This window comes from Dendronephthya gigantea, unplaced genomic scaffold (genome assembly GCF_004324835.1).
Source record: "Dendronephthya gigantea isolate DGI-Jeju-01 unplaced genomic scaffold, DenGig_1.0 000036F, whole genome shotgun sequence".
Lineage (NCBI taxonomy): Eukaryota > Metazoa > Cnidaria > Anthozoa > Malacalcyonacea > Nephtheidae > Dendronephthya > Dendronephthya gigantea.
In genome coordinates, this window is record NW_021163046.1 from 332,684 (window position 1) to 349,191 (window position 16,508).

The 16,508-nt window shown below is 38.2% G+C and overlaps 2 protein-coding genes across 2 annotated transcripts; both read right to left on the minus strand.

Moving 5' to 3' along the window:
* Positions 1 to 448: 448 nt before the first annotated feature.
* Positions 449 to 8,162, minus strand: LOC114525980 (gamma-aminobutyric acid type B receptor subunit 2-like). The gene is made up of 14 exons (XM_028547453.1): positions 8,041 to 8,162; positions 7,374 to 7,544; positions 7,138 to 7,236; positions 6,983 to 7,048; positions 6,365 to 6,550; positions 5,952 to 6,200; positions 5,500 to 5,566; positions 5,343 to 5,429; positions 5,120 to 5,270; positions 4,705 to 4,840; positions 1,969 to 2,076; positions 1,760 to 1,888; positions 1,157 to 1,486; positions 449 to 1,017 (listed from the first exon to the last, which is right to left on the minus strand). The coding sequence occupies exons 1-14, from the start codon at positions 8,149 to 8,151 to the stop codon at positions 880 to 882; spliced, it is 2,028 nt and encodes a 675-aa protein (XP_028403254.1). The 5' UTR covers positions 8,152 to 8,162; the 3' UTR covers positions 449 to 879.
* Positions 8,163 to 10,556: 2,394 nt separating this feature from the next.
* Positions 10,557 to 16,023, minus strand: LOC114525943 (protein DD3-3-like). Its single transcript, XM_028547402.1, has 10 exons — positions 15,840 to 16,023; positions 14,714 to 14,782; positions 14,463 to 14,625; positions 13,925 to 14,077; positions 13,324 to 13,533; positions 12,629 to 13,037; positions 12,444 to 12,503; positions 11,707 to 11,999; positions 11,397 to 11,441; positions 10,557 to 11,202 (listed from the first exon to the last, which is right to left on the minus strand). The coding sequence occupies exons 1-10, from the start codon at positions 15,993 to 15,995 to the stop codon at positions 10,835 to 10,837; spliced, it is 1,926 nt and encodes a 641-aa protein (XP_028403203.1). The 5' UTR covers positions 15,996 to 16,023; the 3' UTR covers positions 10,557 to 10,834.
* Positions 16,024 to 16,508: the final 485 nt, after the last annotated feature.

The window sequence follows — 16,508 nt, forward strand, 5'->3', positions numbered from 1 at the left end:
CATGCGAATGACTATAGAACGCATCAGTGATCCATATCAGTATACAAGGGCAAAGGCATTACTCAACAAACAGATTAAAGCGATTGACATTAGGAAGCCAAACTCATCGGTTCTTGTATAAGACGTACCTTATTTGGGAGAACTCGCCCTGTTAATGCGGACAAAATTCCACCCAGACCACGCAACGTTCACATACTTACCTTAATTAATGAGACTCTTACAGAGCCAATTGGAGCGGCTTGTCTTGTAAAAAGTGACAACTGACGCAATTAATGCTTCAGGTAAAGTTAAAACGCGATGTTGGCCAATAATGGCGCACGAACATCGATAAAAAGTTTAAGTGTGATTTTGCAAATGCCCTTAGTTGCCTGTGATATATATTATAGTATATGGTTGTTTCAACATTTTAATTTAATTTGTATTTACATTTTTTTACTCTTTACCGGTTGAACTTTTCTTTTATGTTCTAGTTTAAATTTGCAGCTTATTTTCTGTTCCATTTAGTGAATATTTAGGCCTCTTTTAATTCAGGGTTAAGACTTGGTGCAGTTTAACTTTAGTGTAGTTTAGTTTATCCGGGTAAATAAACGACATGGCTCGATATTCAAAGTCATCTGACTTACCATGCACCGAGTCTAAATGATGGTCGATTGTGTATCGCTGTCTTTGCATCTGTTCTGGGTAATCAATCTGTCATTTATACTTACAGAAAACGTTTATTAAAATTTGTGTTTAGGTTTAAAAGTAACCACATGCCTTTTTTACTATATTCTTAAAAATCTTGGTGTATTGCAATGCGAACTTAGGATCGGTGTGCACTTGGATAAAACTGTCTGATCCATTAACTAGATTCAGTTTTGTGAAACACCTCAAAAAAGTTCAGGGCTTTGGATGTTTACAGGTAGGGCATTGTCCGATGGCATTTTTCTGTGGTCTCGCTTCGACCACGTCCATCGTCTGGTCCACAGTCATCGTGGGGTTAGTTGGAGTAATAGTAGACTTCCTTCCAGGATTGATCTGCAATGAAGGGTCACAAAAAATCATTTCCAATCGCTGAACAAGTCTACTTAATTTATCTCCAATCTCACGGTACTTTCTCCTATCTATTGCAATGTTTAAACAACAACAAGACTTAAAACTTTTGAACTGAATATACCTTCGAAAAAAACATGAGTACCAGCGTGGTCGTTGTACAAAAAAGAACACTGAAGACGATGACGCAATATTTGGCATTCACGTCGATTGGCAATGCAAACATGACCACTGGCATAACAACGGTGGTGATTATGAAGATGTTGTACACACAAATGCCAATGTACTTCGAGTCGTTGAGACCAGGAAATGAGACATTTCGTGTTTCCCATGTGAGAAACATCCCAAAGAGCATCAGAAGTGCCTTACAGGAAGCTAAGCCGGCGAACCATCCTTGATAATGCTCAGATGTGCACTTGTGAGCAAAATATACCTTGTTTACGGCCTGGTTTTTCTGGGAATAAAAAGACATTGAATCTCATACTTGTAGAAATTTACCTTCACAAGTAACCTACAATTGCGACCTACAGAAGCCCTCTACGGCTTCCTCTACAGCTTCACAGATAATTTTATCTGCAAACCCTGGTTCAAGGCCTGCTTGAATTTAGAAATATCAATTTTAATTTGTTTTTTTCTTTTTGTAGTTTTTCAATTTTGAAATTTTCGTTTCAATAATTTCCCTCACATTTGTTCGTACTGGAAGTAGCCGGAATATCATATCACAAACCTCTGTCAAAACCTTTTTTACGCTGTCTTCCAAAGGATGAATCACGCTCCACAACGTAAGATAGGCGATGTCGAAAGCCACCAACAAAAGAACAAGGATTATCAAATGTTTGTTGGTGAGAAATCTTAACTAAACGGATGATACACACATTGTTGTTATTGACCACATGAGTTGAAGAAAACATTTTTATGAAAAACATGTCTTCTTACCTGTTTAGATAATTTTACGTTTGTAAATATTTTGTAAATTCTCCACGTTTTCATAAATATCGCACCGAAAATTAGCGAGAAAGCGATGGAAATTAGGAAAGCGTCAATCTTGAAGAAACAAAGGATACTTTAGGAAAGATTCAAAACTAATTCAAAACAATCAAAATATGTTCAATCAAGCAGATTATGTATTAACATACTTATGCCATGGTTCAAAAACATTTATAACAAACAAACGTTAAATTGACATTCCCAAAAATATAGAAATGGCAGTATATCAAATACGAACAGAATTCATTGCGATCATCCATTGAATCGATTGAGATAGCTATGTATGAATGTTTACTATGTCATATCAATCAAGTCAGGAATGAATACCGTTTAACGAAAAACCATGTTGTCATGAACACGTCGCAATATTTCCGTTTGCATAAATTACCTTTTTGTTGACAAAAATAGCGCAGTGTCCGCTGGATATATTTGGTCAAAGGCAAATAAGCCTTTACTAAATTCTTGTACGTGATACCACAAAAACTTTAAACGAATTGTTGCACTAGACTCACTCGCATTTCCAATTTTCCGGCGAACTCGACCATGGTCGTATATTTGACAATTTCCACCGAACTCGACCATGGTCGTATATTTGCCATTTTCCGGCGAATATGACCATGGTCGTATTTGCCACCTTCCGGCGAATATGACCATGGTCGTATTTGCTATTTTCCGGCGAACTCGACCATGGTCGTATTTGCAATTTTCCAGCAAATCCGACCATGGTCGTATTTTCCATTTTCCGGCCAATACGACCATGATACGACCATGGTCGTATTCGTCATTTTCCGGCCAATACGACCATGGTCGTATTCGTCATTTTCCGGTAATTACGACCACGGTCGTATTCGTCGTTTTCCGGCCAATACGACCATGATACGACCATGGTCGTATTTGTCATTTTCCGGCCAATACGACCATGATACGAACATGGTCGTATTCGTCATTTTCCGGCCAATACTACCATGGTCGTATTCGTCATTTTCTGGCCAATACGACCATGATACGACCATGGTCGTATTCGTCATTTTCCGGCCAATACGACCATGGTCGTATCCGTCATTTTCCGGCCAACACGGCCATGATACAACCATGGTCGTATTCGTCATTTTTTGGCCAATACGACCATGGTCGTATTCGTCATTTTCCGGCCAATACGACCATGATACGAACATGGTCGTATTCGTCATTTTCCGGCTAATACGACCATGATACGACCATGGTCGTATTCGTCTTTTTCCGGCCAATACGACCATGGTCGTATTCGTCATTTTCTGGCCAATACGACCATGATACGACTATGGTCGTATTCGTCATTTTCCGGCCAGTCGTATTGGTAATTTTCCGGCCAATACCACCATGATACGACCATGGTCGTATTCGTCATTTCCCGGCAAATACGACCATGGTCGTATTCGTCATTTTCCGGCCAATAGGACCATGATACGACCATTGTCGTATTCGTAATTTTCCGGCCAATACGGCCATGGTCGTATTCGTCATTTTCCGGCTAATACGACCATGATACGTCCATGGTCGTATTCGTCATTTTCTGGCCAATACGACCATGGTCGTGTTTGCCATTTTCCGGCTAATATGACCATGGTCGTATTTGCCATTTTCCGGCGAATATGACCATGGTCGTATTCGTCATTTTCTGGCCAATACGACCATGATACGACTATGGTCGTATTCGTCATTTTCCGGCCAGTCGTATTGGTAATTTTCCGGCCAATACCACCATGATACGACCATGGTCGTATTCGTCATTTCCCGGCAATACGACCATGGTCGTATTCGTCATTTTCCGGCCAATAGGACCATGATACGACCATTGTCGTATTCGTAATTTTCCGGCCAATACGACCATGATACGACCATGGTCGTATTTGTCATTTTCCGGCCAATACGACCATGATACGAACATGGTCGTATTCGTCATTTTCCGGCCAATACTACCATGGTCGTATTCGTCATTTTCTGGCCAATACGACCATGATACGACCATGGTCGTATTCGTCATTTTCTGGCCAATACGACCATGGTCGTGTTTGCCATTTTCCGGCGAATATGACCATGGTCGTATTTGCCATTTTCCGGCGAATATGACCATGGTCGTATTTGCCATTTTCCGGCGAATATGACCATGGTCGTATTTGCCATTTTCCGGCGAATTTGACCATGGTCGTATTTGCTATTTTCCGGCGAATTTGACCATGGTCGTATTTGCCATTTTCCGACGAATATGACCATGGTCGTATTTGCCATTTTCCGGCGAATATGACCAAGGTCGTATTTGCCATTTTCCGGCGAATATGACCATGGTCGTATTTGCCATTTTCCTGCGAATATATGACCATGGTCGTATTTGCCATTTTCCGGCGAATATGACCATGGTCGTATTTGCCATTTTCCGGCGAATATGACCATGGTCGTATTTGCCATTTTCCGGCGAATACGACCATGGTCGTATTTTCTATTTTCCGGCGAGCTCGACTATGGTCGAAATATTTTTTTTCTGGCGAACTCGACCATGGTCGTAACATTAACATTAACAGTAAATAACATTAACGATATTAACGATGTTTTGAAGTTACCAGTCGTTTTAAGAAGAGCGCAAATATTCTCACAAAGCGTGTTGTAATGGAAAGCTATCTTTTCAGTAAAGGCAGAAGAACACATTACCTTGCACAGGATCGAGTTGGTAAAAGTTGCATTCATGGTGCAGGATTTAACTCCACAAATTGGCACGTAGATATATGAGATTATAGCCCCAATTATCATGAGATTATTGAGCGGCGGAGTTGACATCTTGAAGTACCTAAAATTGACGAAATTTGCAGGTGAAAAAGACGAGGCTTTGTTTAAGCGTCTCAGAGATGACGAGGAATTATAATGTGAATTGTCTATCAGCGAAATTATGATTGTGAAATTATATCTGTACGAGTTGCTTGAGATATTGATGAAAGTTCATGTGAATCTTCTCCCATATAATCAGAACACAGAGCTAATATGATAACTCGCATGCTAACTTCACACAAAGCACGATAATTCGAGAAATCCTAGCACAAACTTTTTCTCTTATTAGCCTTGAGTTTACCTTTCTTCTCCGTTTTTTGCATTAAGCCACAGAAAATAAAAAGCGATAAAAAGTCCACATATTGAAATGCCCACGGTCCACCAAAATATCCGCCGTGATATACATAGAAGAATCTTCGTCTCTGCTCGTTTGTCCAATGGGACGTCTCCACCTGATATGTAAAATGTTGCAGTTACTGTATGTACGGTATTTCATACGTTGAGTTAAAAGCAATCTTTCTTACCAGCCCAAATAAAGCTCCTGGATGGCAAGAAATTGATTGAATTGTTTTCGGTGTTGTATAAAGCAATGTTGACCACATCGTGATCCCCTAAATATAATGATGCGGACATTACTAGGAATGGCAAAAGATGAATTGCAATGAATTAAGTGTTGCTTACCGCCTTGAAGTTGTTGAAGCCACACGTTTACAATACGATCTCCTCTTTTATCGAGTTTGATATCGCCCTGAAGTACATGATGGAAAATCAGGTGATGGTTGCAAGAGAAGATGAAACATCAAACATTGTGGGTATCCGTGAAAAAGATTAGAGGTGGTAGGTGTTGGTGAGGAAGATGGGAGGTGGTAGATTTAACTGAAGAAGATGGGAGGTGGTAGGTGTTGGTGAAGAAGATGGGAGGTGTTGGTGAAGAAAATGGGAGGTGTTGGTGAAGAAGATGGGAGTTCAGGTAGGTGTTGGTGAAGAAGATGGGAGTTCAGGTAGGTGTTGGCGAAGAAGATGGGATAGGTGTAGGTGTTTGTGACTTCAGCCAACAAGATGACGGGCATGAAAAAGAGGTGGGAATTACGAATGAGAAGGTACAGTTAGAAAGATCAGGTTTTCTCACTCACAGTTAGTCCTTCGATGTCATCCGTTTTACTAATCTTCTCTTTAATAATCTCAGTGATATCCAGCCGTGCATACGTGAAGTCGCGCAGGGATTGGTTCATTCTTTTCAACTCTTCTTCCGTGGCGTTTAATGCGTGAGCAAGCATGAAAATACCATCGTAACTATAAGGAGCATATTTGTTGGCATCGTAGATCGTACTGTTCTTCTTTCGAATCAACTCGTTGTATTTGTCCTGAAATTCTGCCTGCGTCTTTCGGGGAAAAACAATAAATCGATGTAGAATGCTGGTTCTCATCTGGTACATTTATTTATTTATTCATTGGTAACTTCCTTCACAGCTTATTTTAAAAAAGGACCCAAATCGACCTAAACTTGGAGTTTTTCATTATTAGCTTGACAACTGTGGTAACTTACCAATCCAAGTACTGTAACATTTTTATTAGTTCCGTAATTAACATGTTCGGCGTAGATCACGTTTGTCATGACCTTCCTCATATCTTCAACTGAACATTCTGTATCAGGTATAGTCCACCACTGTTTTTGGTACCATCCGCGCAAAATCCACACGATTTCTGGACCGTAAAATTCATTCTTAAAAGCCTGTATGAAAAAATGCATGCATGTCAGTTTTTTATTATGGCATGGCATGGTATTGTATGGTATGGTATGGTATGGTATGGTATGGTGTGGTGTGGTATGGTATGGTATGGTATGGCATGGCATGGCATGGCATGGCATGGCATGGCATGGCATGGCATGGCATGGCATGGCATGGCATGGCATGGCATGGCATGGCATGGCATGGCATGGCATGGCATGGCATGGCATGGCATGGCATGGCATGGTATGGTATGGTATGGTATGGTATGGTATGGTATGGTATGGTATGGTATGGTATGGTATGGTATGGTATGGTATGGTATGGTATGGTATGGTATGGTATGGTATGGTATGGTATGGTATGGTATGGTATGGTATGGTATGGTTTGGTATGGTATGGTATGGTATATTTCAAAAAAGAACGAAATTTACCGCACAGAATAAATCTCGTGCTTGGCTTTCATACATATAAACGATAAGAATTCTTGCACCTTGGTCCTGTAGAACATAGAACACACTTAACAATATAAAATAAGCATGATAAATCAAAAATAAAAATTGCAGGAAAATTCAAACCGTAGTTTTACCTTCAATAATTTGATTGGACTTGTGGCGTTTCTAAGAAAACCAACAACGTTAACTCTTTTCTTATTTCTTGTCAACATTGCTTGCAATGCCTCTGTAATCTACAAGTGATTTAAAACAACAACAAACAACTTAGAGATTTCACATGTGTTCCTCAGCGAAATGGCAGCTCTGACCATCGGATCTATACTGCAAGCACATTCCAAAGAAATTCTCTAAAATTTATATCAGAACGTACCAAGTTAAATAAACCCAGTTCGTGCTTGATGATGAAAAGTCTCTCCCAATTAAAATGATTTGTCAAGGCCAACAATGCTGGATCATGGATGATCTCCGCGGGATTGATGCGGTATATATTGGGATATTTTTCCTTGTTTGATAGGATTGGCGATGTCAGGCTGAAACTAATCTATCGCAAAACGAAAGATAAACTCATTATCAACGAGTAACCGTTTCGCAAAAAACATGCAGACCAGTTTAATGCTAATTCTAAAAAGCTTGTTATTTGGTTCCAAGACACACTATACTGATGACAGCCGTCACTTCTTTGTGTTAATTGTTTGCATATAATTCAAAAGTTTGTGCTTGTGAACCACTCAGTACTTACTCACTGCAAGTGGAAATCAGTCCAATCAGGGGTCGATTGTTCGAAAGGTGTTTATCTTAAACGGTGGATAAGTTCAAAATGGAAAACAAAATTATCTATTTATTGAACAACAGAGCCGAAATTTTCGATGTAAATTGTTTAATTATGAATGGAAGTATACATATTAAATGTGTGAGATGCAGGTTCAGTCATTCACAAGATCTATGAGAGTATTTTTAAACTTTGGCTTATTCGCCGTTTAAGCTAAACGCTTTTCGAACAACTGGCCCCAGAAAGGCTTCAATGTCTTGCGATATACCTCGGTGAGATTCCAAAATGGCAGCGTCTCAGCAACCGGATCGGCTGCAATCGAGCAACCAGGTCCGAGAAATGCAATTTTTGACGGAGTTTCGGTGAGGTGTTCAATCATGCTTTTTATACCAAAACCACTTGCACACTTTAAATAGATCATTAGATAAAGATTAATATCTTACTAGCTGTCAAAAAGTCGATACAAATATGACAGACATACCTTCGAGTCTTTCCATTCTATATCCAAGTAATAATCCTTCAGAATCTCCGAATAATTATTGACTCTTTCCAAAGCGAGTTCTACGGCTGGTATCACGCCGGCGCTCGACCAACCCTCATTTTGAATATCGATACCCGCCAGGCCGCCAATCACGAGACGAGATTTCGTCGCAACACTCACATGACTGCACCAAAGAACAACCATGAACACTAGAGTGGAATAATGTGATCTCGTGGAAATCGCCATCTTCTAAGTTCTAACTTCTAAGGTTAGCCCAACGAATGAAATCAACGATAACGGAACGGAAATCAGAGGAAACAAAATAGGAACACCTGCAAACGAGTTAAAAGAAGATATTAGTTTATTTAATATCGATTGCAAGCTCTTTAGACTTTAGACTGAAATCTTTAGAAATTAGACTTCATCATTCAAGAAAGGTAAACATCACGATGAAACGTGCAGCCGTCTCAAACATAAACCGCATTATTATACATCTTCAAATTCTATCGATACAATCCTAATTCAAAATTTTTGAGTCAAAGGTATCGTTCTCACGTTTATCAAATTGAAGAACGTTTTCCATGCCTTGGAAGGACTATTTTAGACTGGTTCTTCTCTGGCCATAGCCCATAAGATCCACTAAACTTACAGGTTGTCAACAGCTTTGAATCATGAATATTGATGAAATTATTACAAAATGGGTTTAATTTTAGACATATTTAATAAAAACTATTATATTATTTACAATTAATATTGCCATGACTACTGCATCGCATCGGATCCGTAACTGTAACCGATTTGATAAGACAGCAGAAAATTGTAAAGTATTCTTTAGTTTTTGTCGTTATTATGAAAACGATTATTCGACTTGAAGGTATATATCAGCATGTCTATGACGATTTTGACGAAATAAAAGTTCGCCATCAGACATATTATATCATTCATATTATTTATTAGACGAAATTTACACAAAGTAGCCGAAATGCAAAATGCTCATTTGAAATCGTTTTCTTTTCTTAGGTATAGTTGTCAGAATCCCAGGTAGTTGTGAAATGTAAGCATATTTTTGTCAACATGATCAACGTAGATCACCGACAGAAAAGATGCGTGCATCATATTAATATATAGAATCATAATATATATATAATGCATTCAAAAAGATCTTTTAATTGTTTGCTAAACTTATACAGTTTTTTGTTTAATTATCAAGTTGTAGCCAAGTTTATCTGAAGAAGACGGACTTTGAAAACCTTGACGAAAATCCTTTCATGTATCAATTGTCAAGATATACAATTTCTATGTAATTGCAGGCATATGCATGGCTTTCGGTTTAATACTGAATTCATGTTGTAACGTGCGATTACAAACGTCAAACATAGAATATAATGACATATTATTGTTCACAAAATACTTCAAGCAATCAATTTCAACTCGTACTGTTTAAAAAATCAAGAAACAACATACCTAAAAGATATATATCCCTGCTCTTCCAAAACGAAACAACACATTTATATGTGAAGTGAACTTTGCATGATATTCAATACATTGCAACTTCAAACATATACGTATAACATATATTACGGGCAGATGCAAATGAATAATTTATATTATACGACAGCATTTGTGATTAATTTTTTTCTCAAAAGCCACCCCTACTGCGGCCACAAGCAATTATTTGCTATTTACGGACGAGTTGGAGAGTTATTTGTCAACGAAATTTAGCATTTCGCATTAATTTGAAAGCTCAAATAAAAGACTAATGAATATATCAAAAATTTGTTTGTTATGCAACTCACGAGAAAGACCGACAGTTAATTGATCTTTTGCACGTTTAAAACACTAAAAAATACATGAGAAAATGTTACGAATTTCGGCGAAAAGTACACAATTAAAATCCTAACATGATGGCTTTGTCGATGCCTGAATTTGAATACGTTTCAATTTGGATTTTCGACTGCATATGGACTTGTCATTACAGCCTGGCTTGGATTAGATAAAAATATTTCATTTTATGTTATGATAATAGTTTTATATAGTTTAAAACTCATTAGCGAAATGTCACTTCACAAGTGACGTACATCTTTAATAACATAATGGTGTTTGTTTCATTGACATTGAGTTTCTGGAAATCGATTATCTAACCGGAGTGATGTTATCGCGTCAGCTTAATTGTCCAACTTTCCTACATTCATACAAATAAATAACTGCTCAAATATAGCTGTAGTTTTTACTCGATTTTAGCGGTAACCATTTGGACACTTTTTAAATTATATTTCCAGAGAGGTAAAAACTGAAATGTTGGGTATAATTTTATTAAGAAATCCTTGAATACTAAAACGATTACAAACGGCAAAGTTGAAAAGATTATACAAAGAAAAATATTTTACGTAGTTAGTGACTGCGAAAACAGATCGCAAAAATATCTAGAAGGGTTATATAGCTATAGGCATATAATATACCGTAACTAACACATGAACAAACTATCTGCAGGGCAAAATATATCTTATTGACCCTGTTTGAACGTAACTAACATGCACAAATTGACGTAGCATTTTATATAATTATGTAACGTCATTTTTTTCTAATCGGTGACTGTAAGCCTGCCCTTTTGACTTCGATTGGTGAAGTTGTTGTTACGGGAACCCATGTAATAGTATGTTCCGGCTTTCGTGAAACGCAGGAGTAACCCAGAGTAGGACGGTGGATAGCAGTCCAGTTGAGCTAGTTGCTGTCTATTACATTCACCCAATTGATTGAGATTAGCGGGAACATTGGCCGCGTTTTTGAAGTGGCCCGCCGTAGCCAAGGCAACAGCGGCGTCAGCTGACGACATACCTTGAGTACCGTCCAGAGCATAAACAACTTGGACATTTTCGAATGAATCGGCGCCATAATACGGGAAGCTTTTGTCAGGCGATTGCATTGCGACCATGTTGCTACGGTCGGTTTCTAACATAACAAAAATTTCATGAATTCATGACAAAACAAAACCGATAGACAAGCATAGATCTTCCTTTAAAGAAAAAAGCCATTTGCTTTTAAAAACCTCTGGTTCGAATACGTGAAATGTTGGAAAGCGATGTAGTGTGATTATAATGTATGTGTGAATGTTTCACGAACGAGTATTGACAATATATACTTACGTTTGCGCCCTTCACCAGCATTGTTTTTGGGATTTCTGTTGGAACCTAAAACATTTCAGCTGGAGGTTAAATTATTAAACGGCTGCAAAAATATTTCAGAAATTTTGAAAGCAAATTACTCAAATAAGCCGGTTACAAAATGTTACGAGATGAAGAAGAGACAAGACAAAAGATATGACAAAATTAAAGTTGGATTAGAATTAAATACGGTATTTCAGTAAAATTTCAGACAAAGATTACTGCTCAAAAATGGAGCATTCTTTGCGATTGATTCTTTGTACAAGAATATAAGCACAAAGCTCGTAATTACCTGTCCATTGGACATGGAGGTAATCATTTGTCGTAATCGACATCCTCTTTGGAGTGAAGTCGTATTCTACGGCGGGGTAAACCTGGACAATATTCCCTCTCTTCCCTCGCACATTCAGATTCAGGATTCGCTTATTCTGAAACTCTGCCTCTCTTTTTATGATCTTAAAGACATGAGAGCGATCCTGGAATGTACGACCAAATTGAGCCGTGTTTATGGCCAGCTGAAGGGGAACCTTGTTGTTGTCTGGTGCCCCATACTCTACTTCTGGGTCGTTTTCAATGACAGAGTCGCTGAAAAAATGAAATAGGAATGATCCTAAGAAGAGCTCAACAAGACCTCGATACTTTTGAATTCACCAGTAGCGTGTTAAATTCAATTTTGAATTCACCAGTAGTCTTTTTTTAGAAAAATACGTAATGCTTATAACGAAGGCTTTATGATGTAGAATGCTCTTGATTGGAACATAGCATCAAATGTGGTATATCAACTGCCTAAAATAGACAAAACACTTCTCGACGTTTCGACCTGAGGGCCTTCGTCAAGAGAGTTCGTCTTACATGAAAATGAGAGAAATTTCCACTGCGCCATTCGAGTTTCACGAAATGCAGTTTGCAAATATTAAGATATTGTAATGCATGTCTAAAATTTAGTTCATGTCTGTCTCGTCCAAGGCTGTGTAAGAAATTTTATTTTTCTTCAGTCATTCAAAATGCGAGAAGGTAAACAATACTTACTCGTCGTTTGAACCAGAGAATGTATTTTTCACGTCGTAATCGTTTGTGGAGATATTGTACCTGAATTAAAATGGAAAAAAAATTGTTGAACACGTACTCTCAGTGCGTATTCAGTATTTGGCCAATTATGAAAATTCAACGGACGATAAAACTCCTGGGACCGAGAGCAAGTCATTGAGGCTGACCTTATTCTCAGTACACATTTCTGTTCGACTCCTGAAGGGAAGCGGGGTATCTTCCAAGGATAGTTGAGAGCGACCACGCCCTCACCGTTACCCAGGTGATTGGAACGTGAGTACGGGGCTGGTCCACATTCTGGTTTGGGTAACGCGACCAAGCATTTCTTCCAGACCTCGGGATCAGTACCTTTCAACTGGTCCAATTTTTCAGAGCGATAGGGAATGCCCCAGATGTACTTTTCACCAGTACACTGTGCCTCACTAAGATCAGTCTCTTCAAGATAGTTGTGAAATGTCACCCATATTCCATTGTTTGCTTCGCAATCAGCTTTGTTGTTGTATTGTGAGGCATGACGCCATTTGTTTGTCTTTTCATTGTAAGCCTTTTTTTTGTTATAAGGTTCCATACACTCCTCTATATAAATGCGAAAACAATTGCCTTTAGCCACAACCTGCCAAGGAAATCGGCGTTGCTTGAGAAAATCCTATTCTCGTTGGAAAGGGAAAATATATTCGGGTACAGGGCTCTGACATGTGCTCTTAAAGTATGCAAATCACGAGTAAAGACTTAATAATAACATTGCAGAACGTTCTATTGAAATTCAACTGAAAACAGTCATGGTTCCAATAAGCTTTTGTGAGGTGGAAGCTGGAGCGGAGCTTGTTCTAAAATTACGATAAATTAGATATATTTTGAGTACCCTTAGGTTTGGTGTTGAAGCTCTGTGACTCGTAAAAGTCACAATCTGCTTGGTCTCCCAAGACTGCGATATCAATCCAGTCAGTCGGATGCCAGTATGGATAATAATCTCTTTCCTCGGGACACTCGTAACCTCGTCGATTTCCATTCGGGTTTTGTCGCGTGTACCTTGCTGTGTTTCTCTTGAGGTTCTGATCAGCTGTGAACAGACCTGCAGATGATTGTGTTGAAAGAATCAAAACTCGTCAATCGAAATGAAGCAAAGTGCGTGGAAGCGTGTCAATATGCAGAAAGAAACTTAAACTAAACTAACTTTATTTATACCGGATAGCTCTATCAGTTCTAAATTGTTCTTCCTAGAGGTTCAGTAAGGATCATCTCCTATTGATCCAGTGTTACTACACGAGGAAACCTAAACTAAACTAACTTTATTTATACGGGATAGCTCTATCAGTTCTAAACTGTTCTTCCTAGAAGTCCAGTAAGGATTATCTCTTATTGAACCAGTGTTATACTACGGGAGGAAACCTAAACTAAACTGATTTACACTGGATATGTAGCTCTATTGGTTCTAAATTGTTCTGCTTTTGATTGATCCAAACCTTTGTTTCTTTCTCTCCTGTTGCACTTGTCATACCATTCCCACTGCTCGTTGTAAGCTCTGTCAAGCAGAGATTGCGCCTTTCTTTCCGCAGATTTTTTTTCAGGATTTTTGAGATTGCGTTTTCTATAAATTGGGGTCAACTCTGTTTTGCCTGCATTAAAGAGCGATAGCCTGTTTGTATTATTGCTTGTAGAACAACAATTAAAGAATTATAATAAGAGTATTTAAAGAAAAATAAGAAAAACATGCTCTGAAAACAATATTTAATATGCGAGTCAAAAACGAAACAAAGATCAGTTTGCGACTTTGAAATAAAGTCAAAATATCGCGAAACATAACTCGTTTAATTCACAAGATTATGTTTTTCGGAGCATGTTTTTTTTTATGTATCATCGTTGTTTATAGTGAGCAAGCTTAAAGACGTTTTTGGGGCACCTGACGTTTGACAAAACATGCTCAGTGTTGCACCAATAAGTAAAAGCACTATACTGACTGGGAAACTGAAGCCAGCTCTGTCTCATTTTGTATTTTCTTACCGTTCCTCATCTCCCTTTCTTCATCCTCCTGTCCGGAAGGGCGACACATGTATTGCAAGACGATATTACAGTTCAAGTCACCGTCGCCACAGCCATGCTGATTGGTCCATTCAAGATTCAGGATAGTTGGTGCATCAGCCGAGGTGCCGCTCATGAAATATTGCTGTGTGTGCATGGGGAGAGAAATGACATGTGTTTAATCACGTTTATAAGTATTTGAACAGCTGGCCTTCTCGTCCTAAACAACCTACCATATGATACCAATCAGTTGTCTTTTTTTCGCTCTTTTCACCAGCGTTGTAACCACCTTTAGCGTTGTTCTGGCGAAGAGAAATCTCCATCAATAAACAGAACACGTGTGTGTTGACATATATTTTCTACTTAAAAACTCAAGCATACAGAACTTAAAATGATTAAGTTAAAAAGAAAGTCGAACTTTTCAAACATGATAAGATGTAAGCTAATGGAAATAATTGTGCAAGATTTTTCTAACCATCTTAAAAACTATTTTATTTACTTTTCCACGATCAATGGACGACTTGCGCTTTAGACTAATTTCTTATCTCATTGGAAAAACGGAAATTTTCTGAAAGAGTTTACTAAAATTAGTAAAACTGCTAAGTTTGGCGGCAAATTGTTGTAAATTACGGAAAATATAGCGATGCGAATTTGTCGATTTTTTTATACTTTTGTATTACGACCGGAAGTTTGTAACTAATTTAGTTACACATTTCCACGCGAAATACAAAAGTATACAAAATATGCCAACTTTGCATGGCTATATTTTCCGTATTTTACTAAATTTCGCAACCATAATTTGCATTTGCCTTAATTCACGTACGCTCTTGCAAGCTGTGGTGATTTATTTTATTTTTATTGCTTGGATCAAAAAATAGTCTAAAGAGCAAGTCGCCCACTCAGTTTAATGCAATATATTGTTGGGTTAAAGTACTCCAGTAATATAGATAATTACAAAATTGTTGTAAAACAAACCATACAAATTTATCTAAAAATAAATATGAGATTATATTCGCCTAGGGGCTTGAATCTCCTAGGGGTGAAAATCCCGTAGAACCGCAGGCCAAAAAGTGAAAATCTCCCAGAACTGAAAGGTACTAATCTCCTGCAAGGTGTAATCCCTGATTGTGCAGAAGCGGTAATAATTCCCGGGAAGTAAAAATTGGGCAAGGTTCAAGCAAAAAATCATAGACACCATTAGTATTGCAAATTATAGCAGTATTCAAGACAATATCAGTACCATCGGCTTTAACTTTAAGTGAAAAACACAAAACTACGAGGCTGTTTTAATTCAAACGACGAACTCGTGTTAAGACAGAACAGCACGGCAAGCAATATTCGAAAGTGTTTAACAAATACCTGGGAGTCGAACACTCTGTTCCCATTTTTACGATTGGCTCCTTCGCCTAACAATCTGTTGTTAGAACCCCGCGGATTATGAAGATAGACATCGCCGCGTACGTGAAGTCCTAAAACACACAAACTCAAAAGGGTCGACAAAATCAGATTCCTCATCTTTTCTTGAGATGATGACTGGTCGAAGATCAGATCAAGTTTGCTACTGGCGGGATATGCACCGTTTGATATATGCTCAACAGTTTATCAATTATTTTGATTGTTTACAGATAACAATGTGACAATACAAGGCTGGCTTGACGTTGAAACAGCTGTTTTACTTGACTGGTTCAATACCGCGCAAGATTTAATGCGTTTTAAACACAAAAGTAAATCTAATATTCCAATCAATGTCGGATAGATTACTTCGGTATCAGCGCAAGGATAAATGCTAACTAGACAAGATTTCTTTCAAAGAGGCCGCCTACATTAAGTTCTATTTTTATTACATTTTGAATAAATCAGCGGGTTTTGACGCATTTAACGTAGGCAGAATTGATGGCAATTTCAACTGGCCGGAAAAAACGTTACGTTCGTTCCTCGCATAAAGTTTGTAAAATTTATTAGTACGAGTATTCGGATATGTTCAACTGAAAATTAATACAAAATGTGACAGGAATCGACTCATTTACA

Bases quoted from the DNA above. Each gene is read 5' to 3' on its own strand.
- LOC114525943 (XM_028547402.1), bottom strand. From the start codon at position 15,995: ATGAGGAATCTGATTTTGTCGACCCTTTTGAGTTTGTGTGTTTTAGGA. The intron at 13,038-13,323 runs GTACTCAAAATA...GCATTTATATAG, and splicing joins CTTCAACACCAAACCTAAGG to AGGAGTGTATGGAACCTTAT. The intron at 12,000-12,443 runs GTAAGTATTGTT...TCATTTTTTCAG, and splicing joins TTCTCTGGTTCAAACGACGA to CGACTCTGTCATTGAAAACG.
- LOC114525980 (XM_028547453.1), bottom strand. From the start codon at position 8,151: ATGATTGAACACCTCACCGAAACTCCGTCAAAAATTGCATTTCTCGGA. The intron at 1,487-1,759 runs GTTTGTGATATG...TTTTATTCCCAG, and splicing joins TAAAAAAGGTTTTGACAGAG to AAAAACCAGGCCGTAAACAA. The intron at 1,018-1,156 runs GTATATTCAGTT...CCTTCATTGCAG, and splicing joins TACTCATGTTTTTTTCGAAG to ATCAATCCTGGAAGGAAGTC.